Below are 17,705 nucleotides of genomic sequence, written 5' to 3'. Positions count from 1 at the left end.
ACAAAGAAAGTGGCTCACTGACAATAAGAAAACAGGGATATGCATTTGGCTTTGTCATGCAGAAAAGCTAATAATGTAAAGATAAGAAAACACTTGTCAATTAGAGTTTGAATTGATTCCACAACATATGGCAGATTATGAGAAATAAATGACAACCAGTACGCTTGGCTTGACTAGACTCTCTAAGTATGCATGAGAACCTACTGAGAGCATTGATGTAAAAGCACATTGTATGATCTCCAACATGGGCACATGAGTGTGACATCTGTGTGACTTCATTAAGATGAAACTGTACAGTTAGTCTATAATCCACTCAGTGCACCTGTGCATGACGTATGAGACGTACATTTTAACATCTGACTGTGTGTGTGTGTGTGTGTGTCTGTGAGCACATGTGTGTGACTGCATGCATGGTGGTTGGAGGGTTGGCTGCTTGGTTGAATGGGCAGTCGGTCGGTTGCACTGATGATCTAAGTGGTTGCACGTGATTGCAGTTACAGGGAGCTCTTTGGATTTCCGCCTCTGTGACGAGTGGCAGCGATCCAGTGCTTTTCTGTGGATTTGCCGAAGTCATTGATAACAGAATTCTAAAGCACAGCAGGTGGCAGTAATTTATCAACCTAAGCTTCCACATGTATTCATAAGATAACAGCTGTGAGGAACCATCAGTGTAGAGAAGAACATACAAATTACACACTTAGACTGGACGACTTTCTGTGTATTTTTTCAAGGTGTGAAGTTTAAAGCATGTTGTATTTGTCTCAAAGACACCTTCACTTAGCGAGTTGCTAACTAGTGGTGATACTCACCGTTGACTTTGACCGGAGGACTCCTGACCAGCGGGCTGGTGGAGAGACTTGTCAGCACCATGGCAGCCGTCACCTTGTCCATGTCCACTTCCTCATCAGACCGTCTGTAAAAACACAAGAGGAAAATGGGAGAATTTTACTGAGCATCTTCTGCTCCCAAAACATTACACCACGACAAAGATGCAGATTTTAAACAGGCCGCAACACACACTCACATACAAACACACAGCAAAATCTTAAGGTGGACATCAAGTGTGTGAGTGAGTGTCTCTTCGTTTTCAGATGAAAATCATTTCTTTCTGGTCTTAAACTTACTCAGCATTGCCATCTGCTACACTGTCTGCAACATGAGCTGCTAATTACATGGTGGTCTAGATTTTTATTTTTTTTTTTATCTATTTTTTGTCCTATGTGGGTGACTGATGCAATTGCCAAGACACCATTATAAAAATCAACAGCCAGCAGCTGAAATGCTCCTGTACAATAGAAAATACATGCAAAAATACACTGGACAGATGTGGGTCTTGTGTTCGATCACTAAAACCTGCATTATCAAAATAAGCTGCACAGTAAGCACACTAGCCAATCCAAATGACAGACTGTTACCACACACAACACGAGTATTTGTCTGTTCTAATTAGCGCAAAGCAAACATGCACTCAAAGACAGGTGTCTTAATCCTCTCACATGTATTCCCCAGAGGGAGGAAGTCCCGGTGATCAAAGAGATGTGAATAGCCGTTTTACTGTCAGTATACTTACATGCTCAACATTGAGGTGACAAGCTGTGTGTATGTCTGTGTGTGTGTCTGTGCATGCACAAGTGTGTTTTGTTCTGCAAGGGTTGTATGTGTGTGTTGATCAAAGTCAACTCTATTACAATGATGAAATCTCCTGCTGCCTTGGAAAAACATGACATCAGCCATCACCGCGTTCTGACTGCTGCTGAGATCAAATGGTAGGTTACACTGCATCTTAATTGGCATGTTGCCACTATGGCAACAAACTGTTGGAATAAATAACCCATCTTTTACTTTTCTATGGGCTGTCAAACAACAAATAAATGCCCATGTAAAAGTGAGGTAATTCTAAAAGTTATGTAAAATCTGTTAGAATATGCAATATTTACTACTTATCACTCATATGCTGGCTTCTCTGGTCTTAACAATACATTTTTTCTTGTCTGATCAAGGCAAATTTTAATTTTAATTTGTAAGTTGAGAACTATTTAATTAGAGAAAGTGTGTCAGACATGCACCTCTTCAACGTAACTATTTAAATTATTTCATTAAAGTAAAGTAACAAACAGATTGGAGGTAAACCACATGTTGAACACATATAAATATCAATAATAATCAATCAATCAATCAAATCAATGAAAGCAAGAGAAATGATCAAAATCACCCATCAAAATTTGAGCATATACCGCCCGACGAATGAAGATTTTAACAATTACATTTGTTTTATACATTATATATATAAAACAGTTGACTCTACTTGATAAATAGTAAGAAAAAGAGGGAACAAGGAATGTAAGAAAAGTTGGATTCCCTGGTAAACTGCATAAACATCTGCTCAGTTCAATGACACACTGAGATTAGAGATGTGGGAATGAATGTAGAAACTCTGCAACCGTGTCTTCCCAGTTCATTTCCAATGACATTTCAGTTTACATATAATTACAGGATCTAATTAAGTTAATATTGAGGTCCTCAGTCATTTTAAACCTGGGGTGACAATTTACACCCCAGCATTACCAAAAGAATACTGTACAACCAAAACCAAGCAGTTGAGAGGGTTAAAAACAGCAGTGTTAAACTTGTTGAGTGGCCCACTCCAGGCCCAGACGTGACTCCCCATGTTTATTTTTAGAATGGCCTTAAGGCACAGACGCTTCCTATCCGAGTTGACCGAGCTTTAGCAAATCTAGAAAAAAAGAAATTCCCAAAACTAACACAGATGTGTTGAAGATGAATTAAAGTGCTTAAAGCTGCCAAAACTCCACAGAGAAGCAAATGTGGTTTAAATTAGATATTTCTGACTACAAGGACGCATTGTCACATCATAAATTTTTCAGTGCACATAAAGTATCCATATGGATCCTAAGAATAAACATTTTCCATACAGAGTGAAAAATGTTCCAACAATTAAAGCAACAATTAAAAAGAGCTAATTACCTGTAGAATTTTGATTAATCTGTGCCAGAACAATGATATAAAACACAAGCCAGATCATTTCAACTAAAAATATTACCAGACCACAGGTAAAATAGCAAAACATTTGAACATTTATTAATATAATCCAAGCCATTTGGTTTCATTAGTGCACAAAGATCTCAAGATTTGCCCTACAGTTAAAGTTATGGACTCTCAGAAGTTAGTGGCTTGTTATCAATAATTTCATTGTGAATAAATCATAGTTTCAACATTAATGCAAAAGCTAAAAGTTTATTTACTTTACAGGCAAAATAGAGAAACTGGGTCACCCCGTGAGAAGAGAAGAGAAGAGAAGAGTAGAGAAGAGCGTCAGCTAACAAAGAAAACAGCCTCAGCCTCCATTAGCTGATGTCTGATTATGATGTCATTACAGCCTCCACATAAATCAAGAAATTAAGCCAAGCACACACTTTTACACCCCCACCACCACCTTATGTTGCTGTAAAACCACTTCCTGGTCACCTTGGGAGGCCAACATGTGATTGTAGATGTTATCTCTACGGCAACAGTGACAGACAATAATTACTGGGTGCTTCGTTTATCTTGAAATGTGAAAGAGTAAATCTCAGGAAAACACATTAGGAGGACTAATAATTAAGGTGTAATGTATGACAGGGAGGAAAAGAAAGAGAGTGGGAAGGGAATTTCCCAAATCACATTTGCCATTAGTCGTCTTATCAAACTTAGTTTTCATCCAAGTGCTTATTATGGCTATAATTAACACACACTGGGAGCATATGTGCATGTGTGTGTGTGTTAGAGAGGCATGTTAAAATGCATGATGTATGTGACACGGGAGACATGCTGGGATGGTTAATGGATTGGTAAGTGAATTCTGATAAATGAGTTTCATATGTTGGTATGTTTGTGTGCTGCTGTATGTGCCAGTGTGTGTGTGTGTGTGCATGAATTTTAATATTCTTACTTCACTAACTTGCAATAAAACATCCTCCAATATCTGATCCCCGAGGCTTCTTAAAAGGAACAATATCATGGATGCACAGTGAAAGTACGGAGCTTGTTTACTAATGCAGATTACATGAAACAGAACCATGCGTATCTTGCTGCAGGCTATTCATAAATGGAAAATGAGTTTATCTTCAGGGTCCAAACAAACATATTACTATTGATGCTGCTAATGTCGTTAACACCTTTAAAGAAAGTTTTTTTAATGACCTGAAAAAAGCCATTGACTTATAAACTGATGTACTATTGAGGTAGCATCATTATGCAGTAACAAATATCTGTGTTCATTTTATACCTTACCTTGACTGTCACTCATATTATGAGATGCTTTCAGGTACAAAAAGAGCAACCCCTGCACACAATAAATAGCCACAACGGAGTTTTCTTCATTCCCAAAAGCTTTAACTCTTTAAACTCCTCTCTTAATGGCGATAACGGAAACAGGACAAGACAAATACAATTGGAAAGACAACTAACAACTATTTTCATTGTTGCTTAATCTGAATGCTATTTTCTCAAGACATAGAAAACTAGAAAATATTCACACTTGAGAGGCTGAAACCAGAGAATATTTGACAAAAGACTTTTGAAAGACTGAATGAGTGATCGAAATGGTTACTACATCTATGTCACTGGACTTTGAAGACATTCTATTCCACTGGGCAGCAGACTCTATTTCCTTTGTATTTAAACAGCATTCACATTACAGTTAATACAGAGTTAATATGGCCCGGTTATTTTTGTGTCAAAAATGTAAACAGGGCTGAAGAAGATTTCTGTATTAACAAACAAAACTTCCAGAGAACTTGACTTGAGTTGTGACTGAGGAAGATTTGTAACTAGATAGCAGTTAAAGCTCAGGCTGGCTGGTGGGCATGGACCTGAGAGCATCAAAAACAGAGGAGGTACAGAGCAAGTAGAAACAATCTGAGAAAATCAGTAAAAATCATGGGAACATGCTGAAAACAGAAATTAGAAACCAAAGGAGTTAAAATTAGAAAAATAGATCATTCCTCTCAGTGAGGGTATGGAGGTACAAGTAAAACAACAGCTCCCTCTTCAGGGGTTCTGATGAGTTTGGAGGTGTGTGTGTGTGTGTGTGTCATGTGCTGCATTTCCCTGGACAGATGTGTCAACTCATAATTTAGGTACCAGTGAATTCAACAAAACAAAGAGCCTGCACGGGAAAGAGTAAGACATGAGGGGGGGTGTAGGTGAGTGAGGCCAAGTCTCCACCATCATGGAGGACAGGCAGTGTCCAGTTACAAACAAAACACTAAGCAGGGACAGAGAGACAATAACATGGGTTCGAGTTACTGTGGATGTCTTAGTTTGACAGGCAGATGTGATCCAGTGAACCGGGGGGTTTGGTTTTTGCTTTTCATCACGTTTACATTAGACATCCAGCATGAACAAAGTGCAATTATGTTCTAATGTAAACCTCTTTCTTTTCAGAACAACACTGAGTAATTTAAGGAATTGCCATTTTACCTGGATGGTGGCAGGTAAATCTTCAAATACTAATATAGGCTTCTGTCTGTTTCTTTGTGTACATTATTAAGAATTCTAATAGATATTCTTTCATTGCTAGTATCAGCTACAGGAGGCGCACTGCAGTTGTGTCTTGTGGAATAAGGCAGTCGGTCACACTACTTCAAGCTTTCAAGGGAAAGTTTCTCTACTTCTCCTGGTACAATATTTAGCTCCAGACACACAACTCAACATCTCTCCGCTTCTGGCTAATGAGGGAAAACTTCTGTCCAGAGTCAACAAGATTATCACAGGTCAAATTCTTGACAAGTTCAGAAATGGTGCAGTTGATGTTTCACATGAAGCCACAGTGCAATACATCATTTAAAATTCATATATTTTTTTTAAACAAACTCCCTCTCCAAACTAATTTAGACTAAATGGGCCAAGGACAATTTTCTCTCTCTCTCTCTCTCACACACACACACACATACACACACACACACAAAAAAAAATCCCTGTAGCTTCAGTTTGTATGTTACCCAAAAACTATCAATCAGTTCTAATGAAGGCAGTTGATAGGTGTGGTGGTTAACAGGAATTCCCCTGAATTGCCAAGCTCACCCCTCACTCCTACACTGTGCTGCTTACACTCCACTTCACTCTCTCTGTCCTCTTCTTCCCTTTACCCCTGCTGGACTGACTTTAAACTGTCTCTGTCCCTTGCTGCCTTTCCCCTCCCACACTTTGAGCTTCTTCAACTTTTGTTGCTCCGAGTCTCACTGTGAGCAAAGTAAGCAAGCAAGGAAGACAACAACAACGAGTGTGACTGTGTGTGTGTGTGTGTGTGTGTGTGTGTGTGTGCATGTGTGTTGTGGTTGGCCTGTCTCTTTGATGCTGAGTAGTGGAGGGAGGTCTACTCATTTATTACAGCCACTGGACTATGACGACTATTTCCTCCTCAATAAGCTCCTATAAATCAGAAAGCTCCTCCTCTACCATGTACTTATCTGATCGCCCCCTACCCACGCATGCGCACACACACACACACACAGATGACATCAAAACCACAAAAGGAATCTGCATATGACACGGAGCTAACATGCATGAAGGGCACAGCTCTTGATTGGCAGATGTGTATAAAGGGGGACACACAGGAATTTTCTTTGACATGCTTGTGTGCATCATTCAGGCTCTAGAGATCCCACAGATAAAAGTCCTTTGTTGGGAAACACATACATCCACAAAAACAGCTTTTCAATAAGCCCTGAGAAATACACACAGAAGCATATTACATTATTGTATTGCTTATTCAATTTCCTGTGAAGAGTTCTGTACGTGTGCAGCCTACACCTATCATAAACAAAGCTCTATGTGAGGTTTGGACAGGTGCTGCTGACAGCTGCAGGCTGATGTTTCCCTTACTGTAGAGCAGAGCACGTTTTATAAGTGGGATACATTTTTATTGTACTGAAACTTGTTATTACTCATTCTGTAATGCTCAACACGCACTACTGGCAAGGTTTTAGTGCTTTTAGTTTACTTAAAAGTTTGGTTGGTTACCACAGTGTCAACTCCACAAGTGGTAACAATTTACAAGTTAAAGCAACATTATGCAAAAAAGTGGTTCAAAGTTACCACACTAGCAGTGTAAACACCAACAATCCTCTGGTACTAAGAGCCCCCAGTGCAGTCTGGACACAGTCAGCTACAGTATACCTGCATGACTAACTGAGATAAGTAGCTAATGGAAGCTGAAATTAGTAGCAGCTAGCGGTTACTGTAGCAACAAGTAAAGCTATCGGCCCATCTGGAAACTTTGTAAATCACCAAGAGTTGAGGCAGCGAGAGGACATCAGGGGGAAAAAATCAGAAAACATTTCCATCATAACATATGCTTCAGTTTCAATAGGTAGGTAATGGTAATGGTAAAGGTAATGGATGTAGTGCTGTGAATCATTCTGCTCTTCTCCGCTGTTCTGCTTCTCAGGAGGTATCCTACCTGCTCATGCAAGCTATAGTGCAAGAACAGGCATTCAGGTAGTAGTGGGAATGAGAGAGGAACCACGGCCCCCTTTACAAGTCAGTGTACCGTCAAAATGATTCTGAAGCTGTTTTTTAAAGGTATCGGATTTACATAGTGTTGGTGCAGGTATTAAAATGTAGATCTAAATATGTTACTCACCCATATGTCTTTTCAGTATGTATGAACTTCACATCTGCTCTGGAAGAGCACAAAGACAATCAAAGGACCAAGTCATCTTCTTATCTTCTTCACCTTAATAACGGCAGAAAGCTCCTTGAAACTGTTGAAATAGGAGCTATGGGAATCTTTCCCTTCACACAGACTCAACTTCAGCTGGGAGAAGTGCCAAATCTCCATCTGATTCACTGTAACTCGAGCTTTACAATGAACTGTAGCCCGGATCAGTGTTCCTCCACTGGTAAAAGATCATACCGTTTTCTCAGAAATGTCAAGATACCCTCATTACAAAGTTGATACAGCGTTGATGCTTCACTTTTGAAACATTCATGAAGAAGATGGTTTATATTACAACATGTAAAGGGACTCGAAGAATGAGAGACTGAGCATTATCTAACTAGAAAACAAAGTTATCCCACGCAAAGTTACTCCTTTGTGGTATTTTCTGTCATATTTAATCAATAATGCAATTGTGTAGTAATCCCTCATTAATCTTGCACTGAAAAGTTGTCCCATGTTGCACATATTTATAAAGATATAGATGGCTATTTGGCGGACAATGCTACAAACATGTTGAAACAGTTGACTAATAGAAAGAAGCAATCTTTTCTTTAAAAAAAGCAGCCAAGTTCGAAATACATCCACCTTCTCTCTCCACGCTCTTTCAGTTGACCTGCAATGAAGATATGTTTGCATGATGTTCTGCACCTTCCAAGATTTTGGCAAATATCGAGGTCTAACAGTGTATTGCCTACATTTTCACAGTGGACTTTAACATGATATTTTTAACAAAAGCGAGAAGATTTGATGAGCAAACTTGTTGCTGTTCTTCCTTTCTTTAGAAATTTAAAAAGACAGCTGGGCCTCAGAAGATTCCTGTGATGCGTAGCTGCTAGAACGCACGTTCATTTGCAAAGAGAGGGCAATGAAGACATCATTACAGACGGTTGCTGACTTTCAAAGCTTTTAAGATCAAAGCCGGAAACAGGACTGTGTTTGGGAAATTGCTTTGTACAATTAATATCAATCAGAGAACACTGATTATTCTGCAGACATGAAAAACAAGGCATTGCTAGTTTCTTCTTTATAAACCATCAAGAAAAAGAACAGAGGAATGTATTGATTGAGGGGAATAAGAAGTATCTAACAGGTTATGGCTCCTCTTCTTCAACTTCCACCATCTTTAAAAGCTAAGAAAATCCTGCACAGCATCGACTAGTACAGAGAATGGCTGATTGAACATATAAGGCTGGTCACGTATAGAATAGTCAATATGATGAAGTTATTAACACTCAACAATATTATTGCTAAGATCTTCACTGTGCCTAATCATTGACATTTGCTAGTAGCTAATTACTAGCTGATTACACATTAGCATGCTTCATTTAGCTGCTTCTCTTTCTGCTTGTCCTCCAAACACACACCAACATGCACTCACTAAAGGACACAGAGCTACATACAAACACATTTTTATACATGAGTAAGCAACAGTATGTGCAGATGGAAACAGCATTTGTCAATTCCCTTTTTTTAAACAACATTCTCAGACGGACACACACTTCACAGTGAACGCCCTCTGGTGAGAGCAAACAGGGCGTGGCGTACATTAGCTGGGCATGGAGCCAAAGACCCTCTGTGTACGTGTATAATGTGTGTGTGTTACTCATGCAGACAGACAGTTACAGCTGTACGGTGGCTACACTGATCTATCTGCATATCAACAGACCACGGCTTCACCAGTGCATGTGTCCACGTTGTACTTTGGCTTTGTTCTTTTCTGCTTCTAATGTGCCAAGACTGGATGAGATACGTTTCATGGCGTGAATGGATCAAATAAGTCGACACTGACCTACTGACACACGCAGACGTTCTTCTCAGTGTCTAATTCAAACAGGTAGAGACTGAGCACTTTTCAATCTCTCCTCCTCGCTCTCTCTTTTAGTAAAGCAGGTCTACAGTCTCACAGTAAGAAAGAAAACAGTCTCCCTCTTCTGTGTTGCTCTTTAGCCCAGATATCCAGCCACACACACACATACACACACACACTACACCGCTGGCAGACATACAAGCACAAACACACTCAATCGCACACACACCACACCGCTGGCAGACATGCAAGCACAAACACACACACATATGCAAGGGAATAAGACTAACACCCATGCACAAACAAAATTGGAAATTAGATCATACATGTAAACAGAGACACATGCACTTGGGAGAAACAGATATTTCCACTTACATGCAACAGCTAAACAAATGCACAAATAAATGTGTTTAAAAAAAAGCCCTTAGGCTCATTTAGTTTCCATTTTTGACAGATTAAAACGTGATGTTTATATCATCATCTGGAGCACAAAGTCTTTGAGCTGCACTCAAGCTCTGACAGACTCGGCGCATTAGTGGGACTAAGAAGGTGTTGATTAAAAAACATTTAAAGGTGTTCTCAGGTATGCTGTGTATCATTAAAGCTTCTGAAGGATGCTGCTAACCGTTGTTTATAAACTAGTATCAAGTATCCAGTAAACAAGTATCTTCTACATCAGTTTGTTTTTTCATTTATTTTTTGCTACAAATTCTAAACATTAGTGCGGGTCTACTGACTGAATTGATTCCCAGCTTGCTCAGCTCTTTAAAATATGTCAATATTCCTTATCGGTTTCTCCTTTTGCCTTTCTATTAAAACAAAGGGCAATAAAAAGAGGTACGCTGCTAACCTATTTTGTCTGAATGGATAACCTTTGAACCTGAAGGTAAACGTTATATCAAAGGTTGTGTGCAGCGACATACAGGGATGCATAAGCATAAGAAAGTTTTCAGTCTCCAGGTAGTGTGTGTATGTGTTTATAGGAAAACAGCCACAGGGCAGAGAACCAGGTCTTCAGCAAGTGTGTGTGTCAGGTTGATGTATATAAGTCCTGATTTCTTCCTATTTCACATCCATAAAGAGTTAAGCCCTTGAGCGACAGAGATGAGGGAATATGATCATCCGCTCTCTCCGCTGCACTTTACCTTTTAATTCGCCTTTTGATTGACACACACACACACATACACACTTCAGTAGCGTGCCCTAGATTTGCACTATAGGTTGGGGTTCCGACATGCAGCCTACCCTATGGGCTTTGGGTGAACTCACACACACACACACACACACACACTTGGTGGTTATGCCCTAGATAGGGGATATAGGTTGGAGGTCTCACTTATGTACAAGTCACAGTCACAGAACACACTCACACACACACACACAGCTATCAAGGTTCCCCTTAATCCAATATCACAGTAGCAGGTGAGGAGAACGACAGGTGGAAGCACACTTGGTGGCAGATAAACAAAAACACTGAAAAGTGAGGTTGATGAGGAAAGAGAGGTTTTCCTACATGCAGACTGCGTAGTGTTTCAGCAAATTCATTTACACAATTTCAAGTCTCAAGCTGTTGAATGTATAGAGCTGCAGCAATTAGGCGATGAATGGATAAGTTGATTGAAAGAAAATTATTTTGATAATTGATAAATTATGGAGCCATTTTGCCAAGCAAAAAAGTCAAACATATGATTGTTCCAGTTTTTTACATGTATGGATATGCTGTTTTTCTTAGTCATTTATATTAGTAAATGAAAATTCTTTTTGGACTGTTGTTTGGGCAAAATACGCCCAAATAATTTTTAATATTTTAAAAACAATTAATGACTGATCATGGAAATAATCAATAAAGGAAATAATTAACAATTAACTACTTCTCCCCACTTCCAGTCTAATGCAGCTTCCACCTTATCTATGCAATACTGGGTATATGATTACATACCTAGTTGTTTTTGCACAGCTATGTTTTGATATACTTTTCTGCATTTATCTCATATCTTGCTGTACTGAAGTAATCCCGTGACAATGCTATCACTGCATCTCAGCGTGCTTTTCTCACGAGTGAATCTCCTCATGAATCAAATAAGCATCTTGACAAACAGGTTTCAACATACTGTGAAAGCATGGACAACAAACACAATCTTGTCTCCTCCTTTAAGGCTAAGGGGCATCCCATATCCGCAGCTTTAAAAAGCTGCGATTTCAATCGAATGTTTGCTACCTGAACTTATGCACTCAGAATTTTATTCCATGAAAAAGAAAATTGGGACTCTGAGCTCTCTGTTGTACAGCATGTCACATAGCCTCTGCCACCATTCAGCACAATTAAAGAAAAAAAAAAAACAAAAAACAAAACAACCGTATGGGGATTCTCCTCCTGCATTCAATTTAATTACAGCAAAAGAGTCCCCAAAATACTTAGATACAAAGAAAACAAAAGGTGTAATGATGGAGAGAAATTTAAAATGCAAAGTGTGATGATGAGGGACATGGAGGATGAGAGGTCTAGGAGCTGGGAGCAAGGATAGGCCATTCTCTCTCTCTCTCTCTCTCTCTCTCTCTCACACACACACACACACACACACACACAGAGAGAGAGTGATGGGCTTTCCCTGAATTGATGTTCCTGTATGCCCTAATGAGCAGAGGGAATACGCAGGATCTCACTGCTCCGAGCTCTTCAATTGGTCTCATGTGCACGCATATGACTGCGTGTGTGCATGTGTGAGTAAATGTGTCACTTTCTGTGAGATGTTTATGTTTCTGCTTGTAAGTGCCTGAATGCATGGATGCCCGAATGCATGCTGTATATGATGAGACAGAGAGAGAGAGAGAGAGAGAGTTGGTATAGCTGTGACGAGGTCATCACTGATATGAACAAAGGCAGCAGCTGAGAGTGAACCCCCGGCACCTTGACTCCATTCCTCTTTTCCTTTCTCCCCCCCCATGTCCCTCTACTCCCTCCTCTCTTTCACTCATCTTTGTATGACCTCCAACTCTCCGACCTCCACCTCCATTTCTCTCTCATGTTGGATCGACACCCTTCATCCATGCAATGCACTGCTGGAGTGAACAAAAGGAAGCGGCTAGAGGAATGAGTGTATGAAGAGCCTGAGAGTGAGTAACTCACATGAGAGGATGTCTTCTCTCCGTCGCCCTCCTGCCCTTTTTTCCTGCATGGTATAACATCATTTATTTGTGTTCTGGTAGACGTACTCTGGTTCTGATTATAGTTCAGGCTCTGGGAATTGATTAAACACACTAGCATAATCTGGAGACAGGTATGGTTCAAAAGAAGCTCCACTATCAAAACTATAAGCCTTGACCCTAACTGGTCTGAAATGCATGCTTGTGTGATATTTTACAAATATATTGAATACATTTATGTGATACTTAATTAAGCACTAGTCAAACATTAGCAATGAAAATCTGCGAAATATCAAAACAAAACAAAATATAAAATGGTATCCATGGATATTGGTATACCCACTGCCGTAAACGTGTCACAAACCACAAAAACATGTTTCAGTTATTGTAAAAGTGTGGTGCAAAAATGCAACACGTTGGCACAGCAGCAGCTTCAGTCCTCCATCAGTGCCTACACAGGATGTATTCAGGCTCCGAACCAAGAGCGGGCTACATGTGATTTGGCAGCATTCAGAGCCCAACACACAATCACTCTTATGACATGCACGAAATCAAAGAAAATAGACTCGAAGCTTAAAACAAGACTTGCCTTAACACTGTAGAATTACAATATCATTCCCACATTCATTTGTAAGAGTAATAAAACACCTATCGGGATCAAGCATTTCACACACAAAAAGACATGCTTATTAACTGTCTCACTGACAGTAATTATGACAAGTTATCACAGTTAGTTGACATGTAAGAAGCTATAATGACTCTACTTGCTTTGTTTCATTAAATAATCTGAACTAAGACTCATAGTGGAAAATGATTTTCTAAATGAAGGTTAATGAAAAATCACCTTGACCTCAGCTGAATCCTGAGGAGGATCAGGGTAACCTGCTTCTCCAGCTACCTTTCACTTCATCAGCGTGTTTGAGTGTGTGTGCGCTTGTGTGTTCATTAGTGTTTAGTGGCAAGTGCAGTGGTGATAATGGGGGTCGCAACAGCAGTGCGATTTCGCCCACTGGAGTGCTCCTTTCTCTCCACAAGCCCTCTGGACACAACCTGCAACCTGCCAATAAGTGCCATAAACCACACAGACATAAACACACACAAGCACCCTTTTATCACCACCGAGTTTGATTATAAACACCTTGCCTTCGACCACAGCAGACTGACACACACCCACACTTCCATACACACCTCCAGCCCCTCAGCTCCCAGGAGAGCGATACACACACTGGAGGAAGGGGCCTCTTTCCCAATTACACCTCGAAAGAGGGAGGGGGGTAGATGTGTGTGTCAGAGTGCGTGTGTGTGTGTGTGTGTTTGCTGAAGGTGCTCATAAAAGCCCCGGAGATTGAGCTGATGGAGGGCATTATAAAAGGCCTATCAGCTGGTCCAATCGCCTCACACAGCCCCAAGGCAGGACAAAGGATCTGCCCGCCACTTCAACATTTACCTAAAGGCCTTTAACTTACACCCCTCCCCCTTTACCCTCACCCCCGCTCTCCCCATTTCATTCTCCCTCTCTTCCTCTCCAGTTTATTCACGATATGTGCGATTGTTAACCTTGACTTGCCCAGGGAAAGTGAACTGACGTGTGGTTTTCTCTGTCTCACCCATTGGCACCTTAATAGTGGTTCATAAAGGACAGAGAGAATCCCTCATTAGTGGTCAGATAATCAATCTGAGTCACAAAGCATGTTTAGATGACCTTTATTGTTAGACATTCTTTGACAATGGAAATTCTGTTGAAAAGAGAACAAAAAAATGACAGACGGGGGGGGGGGGGGGGGGTTGTTTGTTTTTTTTTGGGGTGGGGTGGGGTGGGGGGTCTCCATCAGGCAAGCATTATCTCTGATTAATTTACTGCTGTGTGGTATGAGGATGTGACACTGAGCGTGAAGACACAGCCATGACAAAAAAAAGAAAACAGGGAGCGAGAGACAGAGAGCGAGAGAGAGAACCCACCCCTTCCTTCTTCCCTCTCAACCATGTCAACAAGTCCACACAAAGACTCCTCCACTCCGTTGTATAAATCTGTACTGACGCATCCATACCAGACAAATGCTCACATTTCTAAGTGCAACTATTTAAAAACAATATCAACTTCACTCTTGTCTAATAACAGGTTCTTTTGTAACTCCAGCAAACATCAAATTTAATATCATGGGTAAGTAGAGATATTTTTGTATTTTGATTTAAATTATAAAAAGAAAGCAAACATTTTAATCAATTAAGACAACTACACATAGTTAGAGCTGTCAATGCTCATATGAAGAGCACAGGCTTCAAAGGTTTAAGCTTTTGTTTAGCTAAGACCGTGCCTCGACTCTAATAACATACCGCTGCCTAACAAGGGTCAGACACACACACAAGCAAGCCCAACCAGACCGAGAGTTAGGGCTGCTTGTATGCAGCCTTACAGGAGGTATTCAATCAAACATGACAGTTTGGGACAAAGAGGCACGAAAGGCTCCCTGCAGTTCATGCGCTTAGTTGCTGTGAAGGCAGGGAAACAGGTAAAAGCAACTAACGGTGTGTTGACATGCACTTTAGAAACCAGATTACTCAAAGAAACCAGGTTACACAGGTAACCCGGAGAGCACGTTTACATGCACTGCAGTAACCCGGTTGTTGTAAATCCACATAAACATGTAGCATGTCAGAATCTGTATTTCTCTTGTGATCTTATTTTGGTGACATGGCTTCCTCATTTGAGCTTTATTAGGAACAGAACAGGCTGTGCCAGTGACGGTTTTCTTTCTCTCTTTTGTGTGTGTGTGTGTGTGTGTGTGTGTGTGCACGTGTGTTGGAACAGATGTGTTTTCCTGAATTTTTATCAACTCAGAGCCAAAGCCAGTAAGATGACACCACTCAAACTGTAGGTGGGGGACACAAAACTGATTTTGAAAAGTGTCTGCAGTGGAAATTAACCCCCTGTCGAAAAGATTAAAACAATGCACTAGGGTGCTAAAGACAAAAGAAAATTGACTAACCTGCACACAATATCACAGTATATATATGTTTGACTTCTGAAACATATTATAGCATAAAAATTCTTCAAATGACACATTCACATTATTACATGTCACGTTATTTATTGGTCTTTACTGTGTAGAATATCAGCATTCTTCAGCATAGCCTGCGCTTTGATGTGCAGTGTGATTTTAACCTACAAATGGATTTTTAAATAAGCCCCCAATTACAAGTTTTAACACAAAACATAACGGCACAACACAAAACGGCATGAATAAAACCCTTCAGCCAACATATGTAAATATATCTGGACTCCGGAGCTGCACTCCCACCACCTGTGTGTGTGTCAGTATGCCTCACACGTCCTCATTGCTACAACCCCGAGCAGCCGTAGGCAAGGCAGCGAATTGATGGACAGTTTCAGCCAGCCAACGTGCCAATTGTCACTTAGAATTTGGGTCAATGCTGCGTGCCTTTGCTCACAATTGCCTGAATTCAAAATGTAAACAAAAACAAAGCAAAAAAAGAGACAGATACAACAAAGTGGATGTTTCTTTTCTTGTTGGTACACACATAAGGCTGCACAAAATCCAGATGATGAAAAAACATGTCAGGAGTGTTCAAGAAGCCACAAGATTATACAAAGGACCTCACCTCTCATAAGGAGAAAAACAAGTAATATAAAAAGAATACACAATTACAACAAAAAAAATAAAAAAGCACACAAAATGAGCAGAAGAAAATAACAATCAGTTGATAACAATCCAATAAAAGCAAAGAAATGCATGAAAAACAAACTGTAAACAACTTGAAACAACTGCGCAGGGGATTCCTCCTTACTGTCTATGATATCATAATCACTTGTAAATGTGTGATTGTGCACCCAGCATTAATCATTAACCCTTCCTGTGGGGGTTAACTGCAAATGATTGGCATATTTGCATACATAATAGGAAATGTGCATGTGTGGGTGTGTTTGGTGGGTATAGAATCCGCATGTATGTTTAGCAAACTGCATGCTAATTTCTGTGTGGATTATTAATTACCGCTATTCTCTACATAACTAAATTTCCCTTGTGAAAACAGACAACTGGAAGCAATTAGACAGTAGTGGAAAGTGAGCCGTGTGCAGGCGGATTTGATGTTTTTTTGGAGAATGTTTTGGTACCAAAACTCAACACAAGTTTGTTTGACAGACAAAGCTGAGGTAAAGCAAACTGTACTCGCTTTGCTGTGGTTGTCGCTACTGATTTCATATGCTAGTGCAAGTTAGCCACACTACCTCTTCTACAGTGCCAGCACACAGCTCAGCAGTGGGCTAACATCTCTCTCTGTCTGTCAGAGGAAAAACACACACGCGCGCGCACATACACACACACACACACAAAGCAAGCAGCAGTGAGAGGAGACAAAGGAAGAGAGGGAGGGCTAGAGTGAGGGAGGGTGGGAGACACACCGATCATGGGGGGAACCAAGGGGGGAAATGAGCGGGAAAGCAGAGATGAAGAAAGCAAGATAGAAAACAGCAAGTCCGGGGAGGTGAAAGCAGAGAGGAAGAGAAGGAAAGGGAAAAAAGGAGAAAAAGGAAGAGCAAAGGTGGAAAACAACATTAGAAAGCATGTTCAGCCATCTGGGGCAAAGCAGCTAATGAGAGATAAATGGAAAGAATAAAAACAGAAAGAATGAAAATTGGACAGTGGGAGGGGAACATGTAGTGTGAGTGGGAGAAACAGAGACAAAAGGGGAAGAAAGAAAGGGAGACAGGGAGGAAGAGGAGTAGGTTATCAGTTTCAGGTTGAGCTCTTTGTTTTAGTGAAGAGACATTATTTCTTACCACAGCAAAATTCTAATCCAATATAATTTAATACACTCACAATCAAGTCTGACTTTTTCCAAACACGGAAGCACAGACAGAAGAGTCACACAGCCTTCTAAATAAAATCTTGGTATCATTTTGACGTGTGCTGCACATTAAATAATTAAAAATTAAAAATAGACAGTCTAGTTGTATTTGCATGAGTGAAAGTTGTGGCTTTAACTAACATGTAACTCAGCACAAGTCAG

At 40.3% G+C, this 17,705-nt stretch overlaps 1 protein-coding gene across 3 annotated transcripts in view; it reads right to left on the bottom strand.

Moving 5' to 3' along the window:
- znf704 (zinc finger protein 704) overlaps window positions 1-17,705 on the bottom strand; it is a 46,366-nt gene that overhangs the window by 10,863 nt on the left and 17,798 nt on the right. For all 3 annotated transcript variants that reach the window (XM_046417703.1, XM_046417702.1, XM_046417701.1), the window contains exon 3: window positions 810-913. In XM_046417703.1, the coding sequence (XP_046273659.1) occupies window positions 810-913 (104 nt within the window). The remainder of the gene's footprint in view (window positions 1-809; window positions 914-17,705) is intronic.

The sequence above is a fragment of the Scatophagus argus genome, chromosome 17 (genome assembly GCF_020382885.2).
Source record: "Scatophagus argus isolate fScaArg1 chromosome 17, fScaArg1.pri, whole genome shotgun sequence".
Classification (NCBI taxonomy): Eukaryota; Metazoa; Chordata; class Actinopteri; family Scatophagidae; genus Scatophagus; species Scatophagus argus.
Note: the sequence above shows the minus strand (reverse complement) of the source record. Positions and strands in the feature narration are given on the sequence as shown.